Consider the following 25119-nt stretch of genomic DNA (forward strand, 5'->3'; position numbering starts at 1 on the left):
GGACACGCTGCCCAAGAGGGTTGCATTGTAGAGCAAGAGGTGGCTTCAAGTCGCTTCATTTGTCTCAGTACTTTTTAATTTCAGTTACAAACAGAAGAAAATTGTAGCGAGCTTATAAAAGTTTATAGATCTCAAAGTAATCCAACATCTTGTCAGTTATTATGACATAATTTCATATTTAACTATACATGTTTCCATAGCGCTCAGCCTAGAATTGTGCTGTCTTCACACAGAGATTTAACGTTGTTACGTACTTTAACAAAGACGAGATGTGAAATGGCTATTATTTCTATTTTATTTAAGGGTTATTTTGCGACATGACTAACTAAAGTGCAGGGGGAGCTGTGTGGTATGTATGAGTAGGAAAGTGATTTGGGGGAAGGAGTGTGTGAAAAGATTTGTGGGATTGAGAAGAAGCCATTTCAAGCATGACTATGCAGGGAGAATGTTACAAAATGGTGCTTTTTCTTATTAACGATCAGCAAGTAGCGTGAAAGGCAACAGAGCTTGGCATGAACGAACACTCCTGAGGCCCTAAGCATCCGGTTGGAGCCTTACATAAGCACCAACAGCTGGATCACATCTCCAGTTCAGATATTTAAAACAACACCATGAAGATCAAAATATTATTTTATCTATAGCATGTCCACTTACATACTTATTTTTCCTTAAAATAAAAATGTTCTAAAGTTATACAGTTCTCCACGCTGCTTGTCTAATTCATTTTTCTCAACTGAGGCAATAAAATTCCACAGTCAGATTTTCTTATACATCTTTTTAGTGTTTATACTTGGTCATAAAACCCAATTATTCTGGATTCCACCAGGAGTTCTATTTTTTATTGATTATTTCTTTCAAACAAAAGCTAATCTTCAACTTCTTCAGGAGCTCTTACTGGGAAAGGAAGCACCAGTTTGGAGAGAAAAATAAGAATATGGTCCTGTTAATTTTGAGCCCTTCTGCAGGATCTAAAACTGGTACTCAGGATAAAATGTTGATTCTGGTGCTTTCCTCTCATACTTACAGTATTATAGAGACACTCGTATGTTCCCTCTTCAAATTAGAAACAGTTGCATTGGCCTCCTGACATAGAGTCCCGGTGCAGTATAACAGGACATATGTTCAAGCACAGAATTTATAAGTAAACCAACACTTCCTTGCACAAATGCATAGGAGACTATAATTAAGTGAATATCAAGTACAACACAAGGGTAAGACCACGGAGGAGACACAAGGATTCAGTGCCCCTCCTTTTTAAACAGTCGTTTCTCCAAAGAAAAGGCTACACTGGTTTGCCAAAGTCCAATAATCCTTTCAAATTACTTTGCATAAAGATGTACAAGTCTCCCAGAACCTGGGGAGAGGGGGGCAATTTATCACGAAGACAGCCTGTAAAAGTGATGGTTTCTCTCCATTGCTGTCATCAGGGACACTGGAACACCGGTGTGTGTCAGGCAGCTGGCTGGGTTTAAAAATCCGGGCTCACTTTCTGTTAACAAAACGCACATGGATGGGCCCCCCTGGCATCAGCAGCCCATGGGTTTTTGCAGGAACAGCTTTAGTCCAAGAGGATGTTTTGATCTCAAAATGTTGAAGCAACTAAAAAGAGAAAGAGAGAGGGGGGATTCAAAATGGAGTCAGCAGAGGACTCATAGTGCTCTGAATGAGAGCCCCTCCTCTTCCTGTGGTGGCCACGGGCTGAGAACAGCACTAGGTCCTGCACAGGATCCCAGCCTGTCCACTGAGCAACTGGGAAGCTCACATGACAAAGATATGCAGACACAATGTTCAAATGACTTCCATTTTCTCAGCCATTTCAAAACTCCAACGCCTCTGCTTCCTCTTTAGGTCAAGGTAAAGAAGGAATCAAAGGAGGAAGGAGGGCAGAGGGACAAGGTGAAAGTTCCAGGTTTTCCACCGGCTGGGAGCCCAGGATGATAGAGGCCTGGGGGAGCCCACTGCTGTTGGCAAGTGAATCATCCAAACAGCCTTCAGTGATGTCCTCAATTTAAATATTCTCAATCTGTACCTTTGATTGCATTTCTCATTTCTGCTGCTCAAAAAGAGAACCAGCTCTACCATTCAGGGTCAGCCTGGAAGTACCTCAACAATGAGTTTTAGAGAGCACCAAAGTATCCATCAGCTTAAAGCAATAACATTCGCCACCTACCCGCCCTGGCCTGATGTTCAAGGTCATGTTGCCTTAGGGAACTCAAGGCAACCTGCTCTAAAGGCCTGTGTCAGAGCACACATGGGTTCCTGGAGGGGAGGAAGGGCCATGCTCACCAGCACACTAGCTACTGCCCTTACCCTGCTGCCCACTAGGTCCAGAATAAAGTCCAGCCCAACAAAGTGTCAGTTTGGGAGAACATAAAATGTCACATGGGATCCAGGCTGCCCACCCCTGCCCAGCCCCGATTCCCTCTCCAGCCTCATCTCCCAAGCAAAGAACCAGGACCCCTTGACAGGTTCTCAGGTGGGCTGGGGCCCCAGGGGAAGTCTGGCAGTGGGAAGGGGCAGGGCTGACTGGGAACATATGTTGGACCTTCTCCATTGTCACATTTCAAGAGCCAAGTTGAATGACTGTATTTAGGCAGCTCCAACATGTTATGGCATCGAGATAGCTTCAGCAAAACACCTAACCTCTGACCTTTGGTTTTGACTTCACAGAACTGCTTGCACATCCCATATAGCAAAAGAACTCATGTGTAGGTCTCCTCACGTTCAGGCCAACGTGCCACATGGCCTTCTTCCCTTTCTGAGTGGGCAACACTATGCTCACTAAAAGAAAATCCAAACTACACAGGAAATGTATAAGCAAAAAACAAAGCCCCTCTTGCAGCTCAGGTCGCAAGGAGCTAAAGTGTATCTTCTAAAAGTTCTCTGCATGAGACAAAGATCTTGCTCCCATTTGACAGTGCACCACTAAAGTCCTTTCCCTTCCTGAAGCCACAGGCATGTTCCCCGTCCTACTGGGGGAGACGCCACTTATCTTGTTAAGGAAAGCCCTTCTGTTACTGCTAAGAGATTTTCTTCACGAATGTGTGTGGCACGTTATCATTCTTTTGGGGGGAGGGGTCATTTAATTTTTCTCCTTCAATTAGCTACTGTGGCAAGTGATATCAACAGATGTCCCTAAGGTGGGCCATCCTTGCATTTCTGAATAAACCTGATGTGCTGGGGATGCATCTCTGTTGCCTACACAGCAGGGTTCCATTTGCCAAGTTTTAAACCGTCTAGGTCTGGAATATTTGGGAGGGGCAAATCTTCTTACCGCTGACTCCATGCATTTGGTATCTGAGGTCTGTTCTCTTTCGAGTCAATTTGGGCAACTTACGTTTTCTAGTACATTGTACATTTTATCTAAGTCTTCAAACCTATTAGCAAAAAAAGTCATTTGTGGTATTTTCTTGATTTAAAAAAACCAGCGACTGCATTTTTAGCTGTATCTCTTTTCTCATTCTTAGCATGGCTTATTTGTGCCTCCTCTCTCTCTTTTTTTTTTTTACCCCCTTGACAATTACAGATAATGATGCTCCCTTTCTCTATTTGCACAAGTAGAAATGAGGACTCTAAGGAAAACTCCAGCAGGTACAGTTGTATGTTAATAGCACCAAGAAACAGAACTCCATCGCAGCCACCAAACACCCTGTTCCTGACCCTCTTCCAAGGAAGCGCCAGGCAGGGATAGAAACCCCATGGCCGACTCAGTAGAAAGCCTCTTCCTGTCCTGGATGTGGCTGTAGAATCTATTGGCAGCACTTTATAGCGTGAGAAATTCCCAAAACCCAAGGGCAGACACTCAGAGTGCATGGCCAACAGTAGCTTCCACTTCTCCAGCACAGACTGTGTCCTCACACACGCAAGAAGTAGGTATTTGGCTCATTTCATGAATAAGGAAATAGGCTCCTCATGGCTGAGAAACCTGCCCAGAGTGTCAGAACCAGCAAACAGCAGAGCTGGGATTTGAGTCCACTTGCCCCAGAACTCCCATCTCCACCATACTGAGCTGCTTCTCACCCCAGATGCAGCAAGATGGGTCAATGTCCACAGGGCCGACTGTCCCCAGGAATGGCTGCACTGGTGACAACCCCACTGAGCCTGGCCAGCAGTCACTGCATCCCAACCGAGTTGGGGATGACTGTTTGACACAGCGGTCACCGGGCTTTCTCCACCTGAGCCGCCCAGCTCAAGAGGTGCTCTACTCCCACACCTCCGGCTGCCCACTCCCCAGCTGAGCAGAAGCCTCTCAGATTCTCCAGCTCTCAGAGCTGTCCCCAAGTGCTGACCATCCAGAATCCCTCTCCACCCTCCCAGGCTGGCCTGGCTTCCATAGCACCTTGCACTCACTCATGCCATCTTTCAAGGTCCTAACCTCTCAGTGTTCTGCTCTAAGCTCTGTGAGGCTGCAGGAAAGCACCTCCATGACATGGTAGAAATGTAGAAAGAAGTCAAGACACCTGGATCATGCCCTGTACCTGCCACTCTGTGACCGGGGCAAGTGGCTCCAACTCTCTGAGCCTCAGTTGCCTCCTCAATAAAATGGGGAGCCTGGGTCATGAGGTAATCTCTACATTCTTCCAATGCAATGTCAATGGCAGTAGCCCCCAAACCTTGGGCCAAGGTCTTCCATGGCTAAGACATGTTAACAGTAGTCTTCCTAAATTTGCAGGGAAACCTAACAAGTAGAATTTTCTCTACTAAAGTCCCTTCTTCTTCTGCCTGCTCTTCCCCTTGTTTATGCTGTCAAATAAATAAAGTCCTTAACAAAAAAAATTTTTTAAGTCTTTCATTTTATAAAATTTCCTTCAAACACAATTTAGCTCATGCTATGGCACAAACTCAAAACAGTAGAAGCAGAAAAGCATCTATTTTAACAGTAAGAGATTAAATGTAAGGTATTCTCCAACAAAAACCAAGCCTTCCTGCTGTTTCACAACCTAAACAAGTATGAGAACCACTGCACTGTGTAAGTGGCTGGTTCACACGTCTCTCAGAGTGTGCCCAGTGACCACCAGCATCAGAACCCTCCACTGAAGCCCCACCCCGGATCCACCAAATTACTATCTCTGTGGAGGCCCAGGAACCTGCATTTTAAGGAGCCTCCTAATGCCTTTGCTGCTCTGAAACCTTTTAACAAGCGTATCACCTTCCCATTCACTTCTGTCGAGAGCTCCTCAAGAGCTGAGTTCTTGGGTCCCTGTAGACCCAGCACAACATGGCCACTTCCCAGTCCTTCAGGCCTCCAAGGTCCCAAACTGCTGCTCCATGGTTCCAAGGAGAAAAGAGGCTCAGTGGGTGGTCAGGGGACCCAAGGGGGTGGCATTTTAAAATGTAAAAAGGATTTAACATGAAGCTCGTACTTTTGAGTTTTCCAAATGTTCCAAATGCATCTCCTTTCCTACTCAAGTCTTGGTCTGATGGAGCCCAGGAAACAAGGCCAAGGCAGAAGGCTGATGTCTGGCCCCCACCCGCCTACCTGGATCACGAGGAGATGGATCTCCAGCTCTGCGATTCTCCGCCCGATGCAGCTCCGAACCCCATACCCAAAGGGGATGGACCCAAAGTTGTCAACTCGGTCCAGCCTTCCCTTCCGCAGCCAGCGCTCGGGCTGGAACTCCTTGGCCCGAGGGAAGTTCTCATCTGCATAAGACGTGGCATAGTGGCAGAGGGCCAGCTGGGTCTGAAGGCACCATTTGCAACAGAAAAGGAATGAAGAATAGGATCACACAAAAGCAGGGCAGAGGCAAGAACCCTGTTGGCCGGTCCCTCCCGAGATGCTTCTGGCTAGGAGGAGACACATAAGGGTCCTTGCTTCCAAAGCCCCATCTTCGTCATAAAATACGTGCAGAAGGAAAGGAACCTAGTGATATTGCTAGGGTGCAAGGACTTCCTAAACATACCAGCAGACTTCCTGCTCAGCCACATGGCAGAGCCCAAGTCCCCACACCCTGGCAACCATACTCACGCCTTTGGGAATCAGGTACCCGCCAATGACCAGGTCTTCCTGGGTCACTCGGCCATTACCCGGCAACACTGGAAACAGCCTGGTAAAGAACCAACAGGAGCAGGATTGGGTAGTCACTTTTTAAGTATTTTACTTCACTTTCAAAAATCTGGACATCTTGTCATTTTCATTTTTCTAAAACGTAACACAAGGTCCAGTTTCACCTAAAAAAATCTTGTGAGGACCTGCGTGGTTCCTTAGCTTTGGCCGGCGAGTACCCTGAGGAAAGGGAAAGCAGGTCCCCTGGTCAAAAATGTTCACGAAACACAAAGCAGAGCTTTGAACGTGCTATTGTGTTCCCAGGAGGAATAATCCCGAGTCTGGGAAACTTACGTGCACATGGGACTCCCTTCCTCAAGGAACAGGCCACAGGGCTCAGGGACCCAGGAAACACATGTTGAGAAAAGCTCTACTTCAGCGTTTGGATTGTCTCTGAGAGGCAATCTGGAGAAAACTCTGAACAAAATTGCAATTGACAAATACCAGTAAACACACAGCTAGCTTTTTCCCCCAAGCTTAAACAACATGCTATGGGTTGAGGAGGTACAACTTGAAATACCATGATCAAGTCAAGTTTAAAAGAATCACTGTAGGGCATACCATGAATCCATCTCAGCTCTTCTGCATGGCGGTCCTCCACAGAGGAACGCGGGGTTCAGAATCCCTGAACCTCCAAGGAGGAAGAAATTTCACTGGCCGCCTGATCCTACCTCCCACCCAAACCCACTCAAGGCCACCCACGTCCCTCACGTCCAGCCTTTTCTGAGTGTCGGTAAAGCCTTGTCATGGAGTGAGTGAGTCCACTTGGTGTAGCCAGTTCGACTAGCATATCCACACAAGAACAGTAAGCAGGTTTGGTAATCAGCCAAACAGCCCCAAATATTTTCCTGATCAATCCCTATTGCTCTGCTTTACATTCAGAGGAACGGGAACCACGGAGTACTGCTCCAGGAGCACGCTGGGGAACTTGGTGAAACAAATGACTAAAGCAGGCACGATGTCGTGGGGTGATGGTTCCAAAGAGCTTTATGAAGTACAATGAACAGTTCAGACCATAAAACAGAGCAGTCTTTCTGTTATTCTGACAAGAGCAGAGAGGAAACAAAGATCGTTAAAACTCTCTCCTTTGGCCACTGCAGGTTGTTGGTGCATTTGGACCCAATTAAATGATGATGATAAAGCATCAGAGACTCACAAGACAGTTTTTGACATGAATTTTGGGGATCCTTTTACCTCAGTGTTTCTTTCAGCAGAGCTCTGACCAGTGGGACTTTAGGGACGTCGGCTGCCGTTGGGACGTGCCTATCGCCCAGATTCTTAAGGATCTCCTGGTACACCGTCTGCTGCACTTCTGGGTGCCTCGCCAGGAGATACACTGCCCAGGATAACGTGAAGGATGTCTAATAAAGAAACCAGCAGACACAGGCATATGGGTAAAACCAAGGATTTAAGCAACAGGCAACATCGGCCAGGAAGTCAAGTGAGCATAAGCACATGTGCAAAGTCATGTTCATTCATAGGCCTTACCAAAGCAAAAGCTGATTTTCCCTAAATCATGCTAGAAAAAAAAAATTTTTTTTTTTTTGGAAAGTAACATCAACTGTGTGATTCAGATGCTTTTTCAATGAAGGGCTGCAGAAGACATTATTTTGGAACTTTTTTGGATCACGTAAGAACGGTCCCCTTCAATGGCATCTGAGAGGACCTAAGGATGCTGGTCAAGCCTGGAAGTTGTGCCTGGAATTTTCTGTGACCTTCTTTGCAAATGTCATCTGGTTTTTGCTAGCAAGGGCCAGGGCCTGCTGGTCAGCCTGGGAACTGTTCAGTCTGGCAATGCCAGGGCCACAGTGACTGGGTGGAACTTGCTCATAGGGGGCAGGGGGTAATTTGTTCACTGTTTCCATGACCTTCTCAAGTAAAGCAACCTATAAAGATTTAATAGATCATTTATTCAAAACAGTACCATTTTTTTAAATACCATGTCTCAGACTGAAGAATCACATTTCTGGTCATTGAAAATAATTCTGTCTTATTCTCCGAGGTTCCAAGACTTTCACTACATTTTCCCTATTATCTATGTGACTATATTTCACTCCCATAAACAAGTGAAGTCCACAATATAAATGCCTTTACTTTTACCTAAAAAAAAATCTAAAGTCAGTAGGCCATACTGATATCATTTCCCTGTGATAGATATCATATGTTTTTAGAGGGCAAGCTCACCTATAATATATATAATGTGCAAGTTCTTCCTTATAAATGATAAGGAAAAAATTTAGAAATTTCTATTACAGTCATGTTTCTGTGGAAAAACCAAATGTGGTATATGCATCCAATGGAATACTATAGGCATACCTTGGAGATAATCTGGGTTGGGTTCCAGACTACCACAATAAAACGAGTATCACAATAAAGTGAGTCAAATGAACTGTTTGCTTTCCTAGTGCAAATAAAAGCCATGCTTATACTTTACTGTAATCTCTTAAGTATGCAATAGCATTATGTCTAAAACAAAAACTTACCCACCTTAATTTAAAAATACTTTATTGGTAAAAACTGCAAACAATCACCTGAGCTTTCAGCAAGTCCTAATCACCCACTGAGCACAGACCAGTGATTCTACTATTATATATTATCATGTATAATATATATTTATATTATATATAACAATATCTAATACAAATTATGTATATAATATTGTGTTGTGTATTGTTATAATGAATATAATAAAAATGAAAATGAAATATCATGAGAATTAGCAAAATATGACTTGGAGACAAAAAATGAGCAGATGCTGTTGGAAAAATGGAGACAACAGTCTTGCTACAATGCAGGGTGGCCACAAACATTTAATTTGCAAAAAAAAAAAAAATCTATCTGTGAAGTGCAATAAAACGATGAATAAACTACTTTCATATGCAACTATCAGGGGCACCTGGGTGGCTGAGTGGGTTAGAGCCTCTGCCTTCGGCTCAGGTCATGATCCCAGGGTCCTGGGATAGAGCCCCGCCTCAGGCTCTCTGCTCAGCAGGGAGCCTGCTTCCTCCCCTCTCTCTCTGCCTACTTGTGATCTGTCAAATAAATAAATAAAATCTTAAAAAAAGTATTAAAAAAAAAAGGTAGATATATGCAACTATCAGTGAATCCTGAAATCATTCGCTGACTGCAAAATACACACTGTATGATTCTATTTCTAAAAATTTCTAGAAAAGTGAGATCTGATGTTGAGCATCAGAAAGCAGATCAGTGGTTACCTGGGGCAGGCGGGTCAGGAGAGATGGAATGAAATGGGAGTAAGGAAATTTCAGGATCTTGATTAGGGTGGTGGTTTCATAAATGATCACATTTGTGTTTATCCTGTATCTGCCAACAAGTTCTAATAAATTGTACAGTTTAAAAGCGTGCCATTTCTTTTGCATAAGTTATACTGCAATAAAATTTTTTTAAGAAATATTTTAGAAAATGAATATGAATTATAAGAACGTGTCTCCTGATGTTCCTTTCAGGAGCCTCTGGTAGGAATGGTCCTTTCTGTGCTCCACCTCCTGTGATGCTCTTAATTACCACCAGGGAGCAGGAGGGACAACACACCCAAATCCTCTCAGAGGCAAGGCCAACCATTCACTCCGCTCATCCCCTCCCCATTCAAGCAAACCCACACCACTCTTCACATTTACATGGCTGATTAGAATTTTCATTGATCACATTGACTTCATTGGTTAGTTTTATACATGTCTTGTTTTATTGTTGTAGAAGATCCATAAAAATAAGGAATTTATACTAAGTTTTTTGCTTTTACAAGTTTTTGTGACATTATAATAAAAACAATGTCAACCCTGGGGTGGGGCCTAAACATGGAGCCTTACTGCTGCAGGGAATCCCTGAATTCCCTCAGACCGGAATGTTTTATCTATGATTTATCTGCTGTAGTAATGCACCATGGGAAAGGATCTGGCTCAGGACACTACACTGCCTACTGCTATAATTCTGAAGGAGGGTTCTGGGTACACTGCAATGATTCCAAGCTAAGCATGTGCACCTTGGATGAAGTCTGCAAGGCCCAAGCTTATATCTTGTTTTTAGATTTCATCAAAATCCAACTGCTGGTAACTATTCACTAACCTCTATAGATCAGCTAATTTAACATCTTAGCTCAGGGTTATCCACTGGAAGATCATTTTTTCCTTTTTTAAGGGGGTTTCCCTACCATTCCCAACCATTAAGGTTGAAATCTTAATGAAAGATAATATCCTGTGGAATGCTGTTCTCGGCTACTGGTCATCTATTAAGTATAAGCTTACAAAGGACCTCTATCAGCAAATTTTACTTAAATTTCAGAGAACAATCATTGGGGCAGCTGATCATGAAGTGCAATGAGAATTTATCTCTGAACAGACAAATCATGTATGCCAAAAATACAGCTTCAGTATTAAATGGCTAAAGTTTAAAATCGTTCATTTAAATACCTATGCAAGTTGTTACCTCAACTGTTAATGTAATTATACCTCATTAAAAATTTATGTGGTCAAGAAAACAAAAACAAAAACAAAAACAAAAAGACCTCCTTTAAAGAGGAGGTCTGTGCCTTATTCAAGTTCAAGAAGCACTCCTGTAAAGGAAAAGCTTAGTTGTTTAGTTTTTTGTTTTTTTTTTCTTTTCAGCGTACCAGTATTCATTGTTTTTGCACCACACCCAGTGCTCCATGCAATCCGTGCCCTCCCCTATACCTACCACCTGGTTCCCCAAACCTCCCACCCCCCACCCCCGCCCCTTCAAAACCCTCAGGTTGTTTTTCAGGATCCATAGTCTCTCAGGGTTCACCTCCCCTTCCAATTTCCCTCAACTCCCTTCTCCTCTCCATCTCCCCATGTCCTAGTTGTTTAGTTTTGAAGGGCTTTGGAAATAGTGAAGCATCAGGCAAATCTTAATTATTTCACTCAACTAACTTTTCCTCCACCAAATACTAAAAGCCTAGCCCTGCTTTTTCCTGTTTCACTACTTCTTTTTTAGCAAATTTTAAAATTTCTCTGTATATATACCCACATGTATATCATTTTTCATACATGAATGAATGTATCCCATTACACATATGTTTTGGAGGGAAACTTGGCTCCCGTTTCCCCAGGAAGGTAACCCATGTTAACAACCCAGTGTGCTCCCTCCATACTTTCCTCCACACTCTTAAAATCATGTACAGATATGGACATGCACACAGATAAGCAGGGGCCAGGCCATTGTTTGTTTTACCAATAGGAGCACAACATACACAGTTTTCAGCGTCTTCATTTCTCACTTAACAACATGGGATGCAATTCCCACCCAATCTCTTGGCTGTGCTTTGTTCATTCTGATAGTCACCCTTCCTTGGTCATAGTAGATTACTCATCTGCCACTATACATCTATTCATCAAAATCTTATTTAAGACCTATAGACACACATATTCATAAGTCAAACTGTTAATTAAACTTTTCCTTATGCTCTCCTTAGCACATTTGGGTTTAAAAGGGATGGTGGCTTTATAAAATGAATTGGGGGGGTGCCTGGGTGGCTCAGTGGGTTAAAGCCTCTGCCTTTGGCTTGGGTCACGGTCCCAGGGTCCTGGGATCGAGCCCCACATCAGGCTCTCTGTTCAGCGGGGAGCCTGCTTCCTCCTCTCGCTCTGCTTGCTTCTCTGCCTACTTGTGATCTCTGTCTATCAAATAAATAAATAAAATCTAAAAAAAAAAAAAAAAAAGAATTGGGGAGTTCTCCGTGACCTGTAATACTTTAAATGATAAATAATAATGTTTCTAATGTCTGTGGCCTCTTCATTTTTTGTATTATGAAGCAATAACCAAGATTTGTCAATCGGGAATGATTTTTAAGCTTTAAAACATATTGTTACTTTGTGTGCATGATAACTTACATTTTTTGCAGAATTATGGTTTTTAAGTTTTAAAATACATGTATATTATTTAAAAGTTGGAGTTTTCTCCTGGAAACTTGCAGCAGTGAAGCAGAAGTTGTTAGCACCAACACGTTATGCACGTATGAGATTACTCAGGAAGGTTCCTGGCTTTAGCTGTGCTTTGCTTATCGAGAAGAGACAAAGGTCAAGACACTCACCGTGTCCACGCCAGCCAGCAGCATCTCCGTCATGTTGGCGTAGATCTCCTCCAGCGTCAGCTCCTGACTGAGGAAGAGGCATGTGAGCAGCCCCCCTCTCACGCTCTCCCCGCTGTCCATGTGGGACTGTATGTCCTTCAGCTTGTTGTCAACATGGATTTGGCCTGTTTGAAAACAGTTATTTCTTTTGAAAGAAGTTTTGTTGAGAACAACCTCTTCATCTTCCCAGTAACTTAATCTGTGGCAGATTCCAAAGCTAAACGAAACCCAGGTCGATTTGCTGTCAACCTAGGAAGCTCATCCACATGCTTGTTTGTATAAATGAATGAAGAGTTAAAAACAGGGGGTGCCTGCACAGCTCAGTCAGTTACCTTCTGCTCGGGTCACGATCCCAGAGTCCTGGGATAGGGTCCGGAGTCAGGCTCCCTGCTCAGCAGGGAGTCTGCTTGTTCCTCTCCCCCACCTCATGCTCATTCTCTCTCTCTCAAATAAATAAAACCTTTTAAAAAAAAATTAAAGACAAGCTAAATATCTCTTCCTCTCTGAAAATAATGCAGAAGATACTTGCAAATGTTTGCTTTACTCACCAAAGAACCAAGAAAGCTTTGGAGTAATAAGACTACAGATCCTTTCTTTTTTTTTCTTTTCTTTTTTTTTTTTTTTCTACCATGTTTCCAGAAGGGAGAATGGAGTGAGAGTAAAGGCTATGTTACCCTAAAAAGATAGTGCCACATTCAATCCATCAGAACTTACATATTCAAATGAATGTTGGTCTTCAAAAGACACTATAGGACACTTCTTTCAACGTTAGTGTTGTTCTAAAAACATCGTTCTAACAAACATTTTGCAAATCTTTTCTTTTTGGAAATCCTTGGTTAGCTATGTAGAAAAACTAATCTTGCTTTGCTGGGTTTGAACAAAGTGTATTTTCCTTGTTTGCTTCACCAGGTAAGAAACAGAGGAATTTGTCTCTTTCCAAAAAGATGCAAGTGAGAAGGTTCGAGTGAAAGTGCACAGGCCTACACCTGAATGTTCATAGCAGCAATGTCCACAATAGCCAAACTATGGAAAGAACAGATGAATGGATGAAGAAGATGTAGTATATATATATACACTGGAATACTCTGCAGCCATCAAAAGAAACAAAATCTTGCCATTTGCAACGATGTAGATGGAACTAGAGGGTATCCTGCTGAGCGAAGTAAGTCAACCAGAGAAAGACCATTATCATATGATCTCCCTGATAAGAGGAAATTGAGAGGTGGTGAGGGGGTTGTGGGGGTTAGGGAAAGAAAAAATGAAACGATGGGATTGGGAGGGAGACAAACTATAATAGACTCTTAATCTCAGGAAACAAACTGAGGGTTCCTGGGTTCCATGGATGGAGAGAGATGGGGTGGCTGGGTTATGGACATTGGGGAGGGTATGGGCTATGGTGAGTGCTGTGAAATGTGTAAGCCCGATGATTCACAGACTGTACCCCTGGGGCAAATAATACATTATATGTTAGCAAAAATAATTTTTTTAAAAAAGGAAAAAAGAAAGAAAGTACACGGGCCCAAAACGCTGTCTGCACTTCAAGCCCTGACAGAATCATTGGACCAAAGACATCATCTCCCTTAGACGACATTGACTCGCATATATCACCGCTAGCATGTTTGTCACAATGAAAAGAATTCAAAAATGGGAAATCGGTCGTGTTGCTGATAGTAGCAACCCACATGCGTCTTGTCATCTGAGAGGTTGAACCAGATAACAGGTCTAAGTAACAGCACACAACCACACCAGGCCACCCTCCACAGCGTCACCCCTCCAGCGGCAGAAGCCTCAGATACGCCGCAAGCCGCACAGTTGGGTCAACCCGTGAGACAACAGGGGCCCCTCGATTCTTCTCTTACTGAATCTGAAGAGTCCGTCCCAGGACCTGCAGAACTCCTGCCAGGGTTTCGGGATGAACGGGCGGAGCCACCTGGGGATGGCGCCCGCGTACATGGAGGTCTTGAACATGCCGAACATGAGCCCCAGGGCCTCGATGTAGTCCACGGTGGCCTGCGGGATGCTGTCCTCCAGGCATCCCAGGCGGCTCTCATAAAGAATGGTGGCCACTCCTGCACAGAAAAGTGAGTTGGAAGACCCTCTCCTTTTTTGTTACGCACAGTATCAACAGGCAACATCTAGCCATAAAAGTTGCAAAAGCAATCAAGGGGCCTTCCTCCAGTGAGGTTCTGCTGTATCACCAGAAGTTTTCTCTTCCAGGTCCTGAGCTCCAGGGCTGGAGTATTCAGGGCTGATAGGAAGCAGGTTGGCGGGTCATTCCTTTTGTCTGGCAGGGTTCAGCCGTAGAGCAGCCCCCACCGCCTCCTCCCCTGGGTTTGTTCAAGACCCAGGATGCAAAGGCCCCAACCTTTTGGCCACTTGCAACGCTAGGGAATTGAAAGGTGGCTCCTCTGGGCCAGGAAGGGGGGAGCCCCAGGCCCAGAGAGTCACAGGAGCAGAGGAAACAGTCTCAATGAATCAGGAAAAAGCAAGATTTTCCACTGTGTTTACAACTCTCTGTTGACTTTGTTACTCTGCTCAGGGAGCATTAACAGAACTTTAAAAAGTTAACTTAAAAATTAAATTTGAACTAAGGTAAACTCACTTTTAAAAAAGGAGAATGCTAATAGAGTACAAAAGTACAAAACAAGAAGTTTGGTTCTCTACTGTTACGTTTTTGTTTTATTTTGTTTAAGTGAAAATTCGAGAAATCTGGGTGATTCAGAGTGTTAAGCATCTGCCTTCAGCTCAGGTCATGATTCCAGGGTCCTGGGATAGAGTCCTGCATCCTGTCTCCTTGCTCAGCAGGGAGCCTGCTTCTCCCTCTGCCTGCCCCTCCCCCTGCTTGTGCTTTCTCTCTCCCTCTGAGCAAAAAAAGAAAAAAGAGTATTCACATGTATCCTTTAAAGAAACTGGTGACCTCCCCAGGTCAGGAGAGAGAGGGCAGGGACTTTTCAATAACTACATTTGGGGTTTGATTTTTTATTTTAGGACATGGATGGGAATACCCTACCCATCCCACATGAATTTTAAAAGCTAGAATGACTGCAGTATACGCCCTCTAAACTCCTACTATTTTCTACAAACTGTGCTAAAGCAAAATATGCAGGAATTAGGAGCATGATTCTTGGGTTAAAAAGACCTGGATTCGAAATTAAGCTTCTGCCACTAAAAATGAGGACGGGTTTTCAATTTCCCCACTTGTAAACCAGCAGTAACAGTACCCCTGGCTAAGTCAGCACCATGAGGGATATGGGTGTGTACGTGCGGGGATCAGCCCAGAGCCTGCCAGGGACATAGGGCATGCCCAGTGGATGAGAACTACCATTTCTGCCATCTACCCTCTGACTTCGCCTCACCTTCCATTGAATATTTGAAGAAAAGGTCATTGACATTGGTCACCGTTTCTCCATCTTCTGCCTGGCTCTTGAGGACGTAGATTCTTTTAATTAAATCAGCAATAACTTGGTTGATTTCGCTTGAAAAAATGGCCACATCTCTTGGTTTCAGAATTCTTTGTCTCAATACACGTCTCATCTTGAGCCACTGTTCACCCTCCCTAGAAGAGTAAAGTGAGTTTCAAATCATCTTACTTCCACTGACATCCTGGAAAAGAACTCAGGGAACCTCTGAGAGTTTTCCCAGCAATAAAAATCCTACAAGATCTGCCGATCCGAATAGAATTAAGATACTGCACAAGAGGAGGGGAGAACTTCAGCCTTGCAGTCTGTTCCCCTCGAAGCAAACTTGGAAGGGGAAAAATCCCACTGGGAATCATCTTTATGAAAGTGAGATGAGGGGTACCTGGGTGGCTCAGTGGGTTAAAGCCTCTGCCTTCGCCTCAGCTCATGATCCCAGGGTCCTGGGATCAAGCCCTACATCAGGCTCTTTGTTTAGCAGGGAACCTGCTTCCCCATCTCTCTCTCTCTGCCTGCCTCTCTGCCTACTTGTGATCTCTGTCTGTCAAATATATAAATAAAATCTTAAAAAAAAAATCTAAAAGATAAATAAATAAATAATTAAAAAAAGAAAGTGAGATGGTTTCCTTTGAAAAAAAACCCTGCAGAAATATTATAATAATGAGACACGAGGCTGTTGGGATTAGCAAAAGAGAAAAAGGTTTATGTGTATGAACTCCTGAACCCTGAACTGAGCTCCTGGGAGGAGAGTGGATAGTGGATGCCTCAATGCGTGGCACAGAGAGTGAGAGCTTTTGCAGCATTTGGCCACTCCCCTCTGGGGCTGGATCAATGGGGAGAAGGTGTTTGGTTATTTCCCTCAGAGCCCAAGTTGAGGGGCTCTGGCGATACCCAGTCCCAGCTTTTATTTACCTCATTTGAGAAACCTATGGTTGTACTTCTCTTCAATTCATGTATAGGGCATATATATGAAAAAGAATCACAAATGGAATTTCTAAACCAAAGGGATTTGGACCACGGGATCCACAGGTGCGCTGTGTTCTCCTTCCTGCATGGAATCGTGCTGATTAGCTCTTAGGGGCACAGAGGTGTTGGTAAGCCTTGTTTACAAACAATAATCATAGCCTGTTGCGAGATGGGAACAGCATCACAGAGCGATCCACACAGGAAGGCTCTTAGCCCCTCTTCGGTGTCTCCTAAAGCAGCTGCTCCTTCCCCCTCTGCCCACAGATCTGCTCTGCGAACCTCCCTCCCTTCGTTGTCACAGAGACGACACTGACAGCCTGGGAGCACTGCTTGAGAAACAGTTCTTCCCTTCTCCCAGGCTAGTGCAACCCGACCTTGTCCCTGCCATCAAACCTCTTCCTAGAGGAGAAGGGACGGGCCCTCTGGCACCAGTATTTAGGAGATCACGCAAAGAGGCCATTTTGCCACTATGCCACTGGGAGGTGTGCAATTTATTAAAGACTGGTTTTCAAAGCCAAGTATCCAAGCAGGGGCCTCCCAACCACGGCCCACCGGGGCCACATACTCACGCGGAGATGAGCCCGGTGGATCTCCCTCGCAAGTGTCGGTACTCCTGCCAGGACTCCATGTTGGCTCTCTGGGGCGCAGCCCCCTCTGCCCGGAGCACCTGAGCCACCATGTCTCGGTCTGCAATAGATACTACAAACTGAGGACCAAAGTGAGACTTGAAGATTTTTCCATATTCCCGTGTGTGCTTCTGCTGCAATACCATGGAGAAACCAAAAAAGGAAAAAATACAGATATGATATACCTTTGATATAAACATTTCTGGGTGTTAGGGGAGTAGAAAATTGGGGCAGAGGAAAGCTCTACATTATACAAAGCTGAATCAGAGTTGTAAATGTACATATTCCTAAGATAAATGTACTTTCACGTCATTAACCAGATTCACATAAGTTTTCTTATTCTTTAGAGCATGATTTTAACAATACTTAGCTATGTGGAGCAACAAGAGAGAAATGTCATTATGGATGGAGATGAACTGCAGAGCCTTCAATGGCCTGAGCCAAAAAGACTGTGCTAGCCTGTCCCAGACACTCAGCAACTCTGTCACCCTGTTCTGCAGAGAGAGAGCCCTCTGCAGGCAATCTCTAATGAACCTATAAAAATGGCCCCCATCAAGAAAATGAAAGAAAGGGCATCTAGATTAGAAAGAGAGAACTAAAGCTACATTTAATCACAAATGACATCATCTCCCATACAGAAAATTCTAAGGAGTCCACTAAAAAACTATCAGAACTAATAAACAAGTTCAGCAACCTTGCAGGATATAAGATCAATATACAAAAGTCAGTTGCATTGAACAATCCAAAAAGAAAATTAAGAAAACAATTCCATTTACAACAGCATCAAAAACAATAAAATGCTTAGATAACAAAAGAAGTACAAAACTTATACTTTGAAAGCCATTGAAAGAAATTAAAGAAGACCTAAATAAATGGAAAGCTTTCCCATGTTCCTGGATTGGAAGACTTAATATTATTAAGATGGGAATACTCCCCATATTGACCCAAAGTTTCAACACAATCTCTATCAGAATTTCTTTTGACTTCTTTGTAGAAAATTGACAAGCTTAAAATTCATATGGAAATGCAAGGGACCAATATAAAAACAACCCTGAAAAAAAGAGCAAAGTTGAAGGCTTCCCATTTCCCTATTTCAAAACTTGCTACAAAAGCAACATTAATCAAGACAGCATAGTACTGGCATGAGGATGAACATCTAAACCACTGGAGTAGAATTGAGAATTCAGAAATAAACCCACACATCTCTGGTCAACTGATTTTTCACAAGGGTGCCAGTGCCAAGACAATTAATTTGGGGAAGAATAGTCTCTTCAACAAATGGGGGTGCAGGGACAAGTGGATATCTAAGGCAAAGAATGAATTTATACCCTTCTTTCATACCAGATATAAGAAATATAGGAGATATGTGAGAAATTTCCTCAAAAGCGTTCAAGTCCTAAATGTAAGAGCCAAAACTATAAAATTCTTATAAGAAAAGATAGGGGTGAATCTTCATGACCTTGAATTTGGCAATGGCATCTTAAGATATAAAACCAGAACCATGAACAACAAAAGAAAAAGTAAATAATTGGGGGTGCCTGGGTGGCTCAGTGGGTTAAGCCTCTGCCTTTGGTTCGGGTCATGATCTCAGGGTCCTGGGATCGAGACCCACCCCACGTTGGGCTCTCTGGGCAGCAGGGAGCCTGCTTCCTCCTCTCTCTCTGCCTGCCTCTCTGTCTACTTGTGACCTCTGTCAAATAAATAAATAAAATCTTTAAAAAAAAGTAGATAATTGGACTTCATCATGATTTAAAACTTTGGGTTTCAAAGGACACTATAAAGAAAGTAAAAGATAATCCCCAGAATTGAGAAAATATTGGCAAAGCACATATCTGATAAGGGACTTGTATGTAAAACATATAAAGAACTATTACAACTCAATAAAACAATGAACCAATTAAAGAATGGGCAATTATTTGAATGGACATTTCTCCAAAGAAGATATACAAATGGATAATAAGCAGATGAAAAGAAGCTCAACATTATTAGTCATCAGGGAAATGCAAATCCTAATCACAATGAAATGCCACTTCACACCTACTACAGTGGTTATAATCAAAAGAATAAAAAAAAAAAAAAAAAAAGAATAGGTAGGAACAAGCCCTAGCAAGGATGTGGAGAAATCACAACCTCTTATACTTGTTGGTTGGAATGTACATAGTGCAGCCACTTTGAGAAATAGTCTGGCAGTTCCTCAAAGTTTCAACTAGAGTTGCTATCTGACCCTGCAATTCCATTCCTAGATCTATATCCAAAGAAATGAAAACATATATCTATACAAAAATAAACTTATACTGAATGTTCACAGCTGCATTTTTCACAATTAGCAAAAAGGTAGAAATGATCCATGTTCTGTCAACTGATGAATGGACAAGGAAAATGTAGTATGCCCCTACACTGGATTATTATTTCTCCATAAAAAGAAATGATGTACTGGTACACACCACAACATAGATGAACCTTGAAAACGTGATGCTAAGTGAAAGAAGCCAGACACAAAAGACCACATGTTATGATTCCAGTTATATGAAATGTCCAGAATAGGCCAGTCTACAAAGACAGAAAGTAAGTTAATGGTTGCTTATGGCTGGAGGAATAGAGAGTTGGAAACAATATGGGGTTTCTTTTTAAGGTTATGAACATGTTCTAAGATTGACTGTGGTGACTGTTGTATGGTATATGAATTATATCTCAATAGCACTAGTACCAAAATACAAAGAGAAATCACAATAAATGTAAATGGGTTAAATAAATAAATAAAAGAGACAGACAGAGAGAAAGAGAGAGAGAGTGCCTCTTGCCTTAGGTCAGCATGGCAGAGCCAGGGCTGAGCATATGGAGAAAATGACTAAGTCTCTCTTTCACATCTGCCAACATTTCTTATCACCCTCTTCTTAACCTCAAAAATAGCAGACCAGAGGGGCTGTTGTCTCTCCGTTCTTCTACTCTTCAGATAGAAGATACTCACTTCCTTATCAACCTGGGTGAAGTCCTCCCACCCAGATATGAAGAAACTCAGACTCCGTTGAAAGGTGTTCCGCTGTGTCTCTGAATGGGAACCATGGATGAGATGACTGTACTACTGGGAAATGGGATTGAAACTACTGGGAAACGGGTCACTCCCCAAACAAATTCAGCTATTGAACGGGTACCCTCAGCCCAAGGAAGCAATTGACCAGGCACAAGAAAGAATAAGATGGATGACCCAGATACTGTACAGCACTTTTTTGCTAGCAGACCACAAAACCATACAGTCAGTCTCAGTACTTAGAATTTGTCTGGATATTAGAAGCACAGACACTGGAGTTTGAATCTTAGCTCAATGTGCATTAGCTAGGCAACTTTACACACTGTACTTCAGTTTCCTCACCTGAGAAATGGACAAATAATAGAACTTGCCTCATGTGTAGGACTTTGAAAAGAGTTCTAGAAGTGTTCATTATTAGTATTTACATGTTATGATTATAGCTTACAAAGCCCTTCCACAGCCCTAATCTCATTTGACCTCACCATAACTTGTGAGATGGATGAGGACTGTCAGGACCCATAAATGATGGGTCAAGACTCCACAGGTGCCTGTGGAGGGCTAACATTTGAACACAGGGCCCTCTTGCTCCGTCACATCTGAAACCAGTCTTTGGCAACACAGGTGGGGATGTCTGCTCTGCCACTGTGTGACCTCGGGCAAGTCACTCAACCAACACCTGGGTCTTTTCCACCTGTGCGGGAAAGACTTGAACCATACAGATGACCCATGAGCTAACACTGTGTTATCACAAATGGAATAAAGTATACTGGAGGTAATGGTAGCAGAGTAACTGTCTTCCACCTACAAGTGCCACAGGAGCAAGCTGAAGAACAGGGCAGATGGGCTTGCTAAAACCTTATTCAGTCTAGCGCAATCTGAGCACTCCTGCAGTGGGGTAACCCAAGGCCATCAAGCACTCCCTGGGGTCCTCAGAGGGGTTTCAGGAGGATTCCAGCTCTTGCAAATGAGTGCCATTTGGAGAATAAAGGAAAAGAGCAGCCCAGAAGGACAACAGAGCTGGAAACAGTTGGGGCTTGTCTACCCTGTTTCAGGAAAGCTCAGGTGAGTTGTTCCATGACTGTCCTCTGGCAGGTGGTGCTACCACTCAGGACTGATCACGGTGATAGGCGCGGTCTGAGCCTTGGGCAGGAGGGCTGCCTGTAGGGTGATAGCCGGGAGCAGGCCAGATGCAGAGAAAACATCCCTCTGAACTGAGATACTTTGTAGTTGTGGAGAGGTGGTTCCCTAGGTGGCTCCTGCTAGAGAGGCAGGTTTTAAACGTGGTCAGCTTCTCAAAGAAACCTGTGCTGAGGAACCAACTGTGGGCTTTTACTGTGAGGACAAAACCAGATGGACCAGAGGCAGGTGAGAAAAAGAAAAGAAAAAAAGAAAAAGAAAAGAAAAGAAACAAAAAAATCCAGCTGCAATGCCTTGCCCACAATCAATAGCAAAACATGTTTTATCCCATTTGAAAACTACCATCCTGATAGCTTATGTTCAAATTCCACAGGGAAAAGAGAGAAAATCATTTCTGACTCCTAGAAGCATGTCAGGCAGAACACTGTGTAGGGCTGGTGTGGGGGATGGAGAGGAGGGGCTGGAATTTCAATCAAAATTAAACTTGCTCCTGAGTTCTACTGTTGTTTTCTCCCAATGAAGTTTCTGCTTCTCCAGCCCAGTCAGGGCCTCTGCACCACCATGTATGCTTCTCGGTTGAGGGAACGAATGAATGACCATGACAGCAGGCCGGGTGGGTGGTCACAGATTTCCCCCGGAGAACTGCTTTGAAGGATGACAGAAGGAAGTGGGACTGTGGGGAGTGGGGGTGGGGGGAGGGTGGCCATAAGGCCCAGGTCCCAGAAATAAGTGTGCGCTGGGGTGGGAGCCCTGAGAAAATGAAGAAGTCCCGCGTGGAAGCAGCTGCCAGAGCGAACGAGAGAAAGGTGGAGGGTCGCCTTGCAATGAAGGGCGCAATGTGCGATGAGGGAAGAAAGGCAAAACTCAGGGTCAAGATAAGAAACTGTAGACTGAGCCGGTCCCAAAACTCCCACAGGTTGTTGGAACGACTGGGTTCTTCCTAGGTCCCTGCCTCTGTCCTGGCTTGCAGCCAAGATTCATTTACATTCGTGTGGCGACCCCATCACTTAGAGGCTAACCAACCTGTGGCCTCCGGACCTCGGCTCTTTGGGGGAGGGGGAGCGTGTTTGTTTTCCATTTACAAAACACAAGCAAAAGGAACCAGAAACGGACTCAACAAGACTTCGACCGCGTAGACGCGGTGCTCTGAGAGCTCAGAGTTGCTCGCAGCCCTCCGGGGCCGGGACCCGACACCCCCGCGGGAAAAGGAGCTCTTCTGGGTCCCCCTCGGGGCCATCCCGAGGCGGGACGGCGACTCCCTCAGCTGGGCTCCACACGTCCCAACCCCGCGCGAGGTCTCCTACCCGGGGACTGCTCCCCGGCACCCCTCCTCACGCTCACTCCCCAGAGCCCTCTCCCCGGCGCGCCCAGCCGGGAGACCCCGCCCTGGCGCCCTTCTTTGAAGCCACTTTTCTTGCCCCACCCCCGCCCGGCGTCCCCCTCCCCCGCAGCATCCGCTGCCGGGTGCCTCCTCCTTGGGGTCCCTCCCGGGCGACCCTCCTTGACGTCCCCTTGCCGGCAGGGCCTGGCACCACGCCCCCGGCGTCCCCCGCCCGGTGCCCCCTCCCTGGAGTCCCTTCGGTCACCCTCCGCGGTGCCTCCTCCCAGACGCCCTCCGGCGCGCGCGAGCTCTCCGAGCTCAGAGGAACAGTGCCCTGGCCCGCTCCCCTCTCGGCCCCGCGCGCGCCGCTACCTGGATCTCGTGGATGCGGCTGAAGCCGTCCTTCCAGAAGAACTCCACCAGGTTGGCGGGCGTGCGGGGCCCCGGCATGGCGGCGAGGCTGCGGGGTCCCTCGGCCTGGCCCCCGGCCCGCGGCGCTCCCCGCCGTCCCGCTCCTTTGTCCTCGGCCCGCGCCCCCGCCGGCAGCCGGGCGCCCTCGGGCCGGGACGGCCGCGGGGCCCCGGCGCCCAGGAACCCGCCCCGCCCGGGCGCCGGGCTCACACGGGCTTTCAGGATTCGCGCCAGCAGAGCCATTGCAGCCGTTTGGGTGGGTTGGTTGTTCGAAGCAATTTTTTTGTTTGGGGAGCTGTTGTCCTTGGGGGTTGCTCTTTGCTCCGCTTCAACGTGTTCGAGCAGCGCTTCTTCGAACTCATACCGCCTGGGCATCAGTTTACACAGACCATTATTAAAGGCTCCCTCCCCTAAGGCTGGAAAAAAGGGGTGGTCTGTGATTAGACTGCAAGGGAATGAGGCGGTTAGCTTTCCTTCACATCACATTAATTCGCCACTTAAGCGTTCTTCGAAACCACAAAATTTACATTCAACCCCACTTCTGACCATGGCCCCCCAAAAAAGAAAAAAAAAAAGTAAGGAAGAAAAAGAAAAATCTACTGGGTTTTTTTAAAAGTACTTTCTTCCTTAAAAATTACTATGGAGAGTACACCCGAAAAATCTAATTCGTTTTTTATGTATATATATTTTAGAAACAGCTCTTCATGATTTCAAGCTATACAGTTATAATTCAACATACAAATGTTGATCATTTGTGCACGTAGTTCGTGACATTGTAAAATGGCCACACTATTATTTTACCACAAGTTTCCATAAGGATAATTGTAAAGTCTCCATTTGGCTTTTCTAAGTCTCCTGGATTTTATCCCAGCTCACCACTGCAAGTAGTGAGGAAGTGTGGTGCTTGAGCATTGGCTTGAGCATTTGGCAAGTTTCCCGTTTCTGGCAGGGATTGGTCCAGTTACGCAATGCTTAAGAAAAAGGAACACACCTCCGCGGGAAGGTGAGGAAGAGACGGGAGTTTGCCAGCTTGGGTTCAGAGCTCAGTGCCTTGCTGTAGAGAGGAAGTGGGCCACTGAGGGAGGGACTTGGCATGGGAAGGGCAAGAAGTGTGTCATCTGGTTTCAGGAAGGGAGCCCAGACTCTGAATGAACAGTTCAACAACTTACTCTAAAAACTGAGAACATTACTTAAAGATTTCATATGGTTTGTACTCGTGCAGCTGAAGGAGAAAGCACACACACACAGACACACAAACCACAAACACCAAGTACTGTTACTAAGCAAAAATTGATCTACTTTTTGATTAGTAGTTTATGCCTTTACAGCTCCGTTAAATCTACACAATTATAATAATACAATTATAATAATTGTAAGTAACTAAGTGAAGCAAAGATGGCCACAGTTACTCAATTTCTAGAACTCTTATTTAGAAAGCACTGTAGCTGCAAGGGGTTCAAAGAGTAAGCCATTGAACCTGGCTCTGAAGTCTCATAACCTAAAAGAGGAATACAACAGTTACACAAATCCAAGCAGGTTTACCATCAGTGTCATAAAGCTGGTACAGAGTATGACTGGAATTTGTGGGAAGGAGCAATCACACCTAGTTGAAGGGCTGGTGCGGAAGAAAGACCTCCCAAGAGAAGTAGCATTTTCGGCAAGGTTTGAAGCCTGGGCTCAATTTCAGTAATCAGAAGTGGGGCAGCAACTGTGCAAGGGGAGTATGAAGAATGGCACAATGACTTTGTTCAGAGAGACTTGAAGTGTTTCTGAGGGTTACTGGTCCTCCAAACGAAGATCTCATCAAAGGGACCTTGCATATAAAAGACAATTCAGTCCATTCCAGACAAGAAACTATTGAATAATACAGATTTATATATAAGTGATTTGGGACGCCTAGGTGGCTCAGTCGGTTAAGCATCTGCCTTGGACTCAGGTCATGGTCCCAGGGTCCTGGGATAGACCAGGAGTTGTGCTCCCTGCTTAGCGGGGAGCCTGCTTCTGTCCCTGCCCCCCCCTCCACTCATGCTGGCTCTCTCCCTCTCAAATAAAATCTCTTTTA

General features: G+C 44.7%; 1 protein-coding gene across 2 annotated transcripts; it reads right to left on the bottom strand.

The window, feature by feature from the left end:
* Positions 1-277: 277 nt before the first annotated feature.
* On the bottom strand, positions 278-23300 carry LOC122902755 (cytochrome P450 27C1). 2 transcript variants are annotated; one of them, XM_044242692.1, is made up of 9 exons: positions 23019-23300; positions 17104-17294; positions 15509-15708; positions 14012-14221; positions 12114-12277; positions 7241-7407; positions 5969-6047; positions 5480-5683; positions 278-1599 (listed from the first exon to the last, which is right to left on the bottom strand). In XM_044242692.1, the coding sequence occupies exons 1-9, from the start codon at positions 23298-23300 to the stop codon at positions 1483-1485; spliced, it is 1614 nt and encodes a 537-aa protein (XP_044098627.1). In that variant the 3' UTR covers positions 278-1482. The 2 variants fall into 2 exon arrangements, with proteins under 2 accessions (XP_044098627.1, XP_044098626.1); XM_044242691.1 differs by lacking the exon at positions 23019-23300 and having other exon boundaries at positions 17100-17113.
* Between the last annotated feature and the right edge of the window lie 1819 nt (positions 23301-25119).

This window comes from Neovison vison, chromosome 3 (genome assembly GCF_020171115.1).
Source record: "Neovison vison isolate M4711 chromosome 3, ASM_NN_V1, whole genome shotgun sequence".
NCBI lineage: Eukaryota > Metazoa > Chordata > Mammalia > Carnivora > Mustelidae > Neogale > Neogale vison.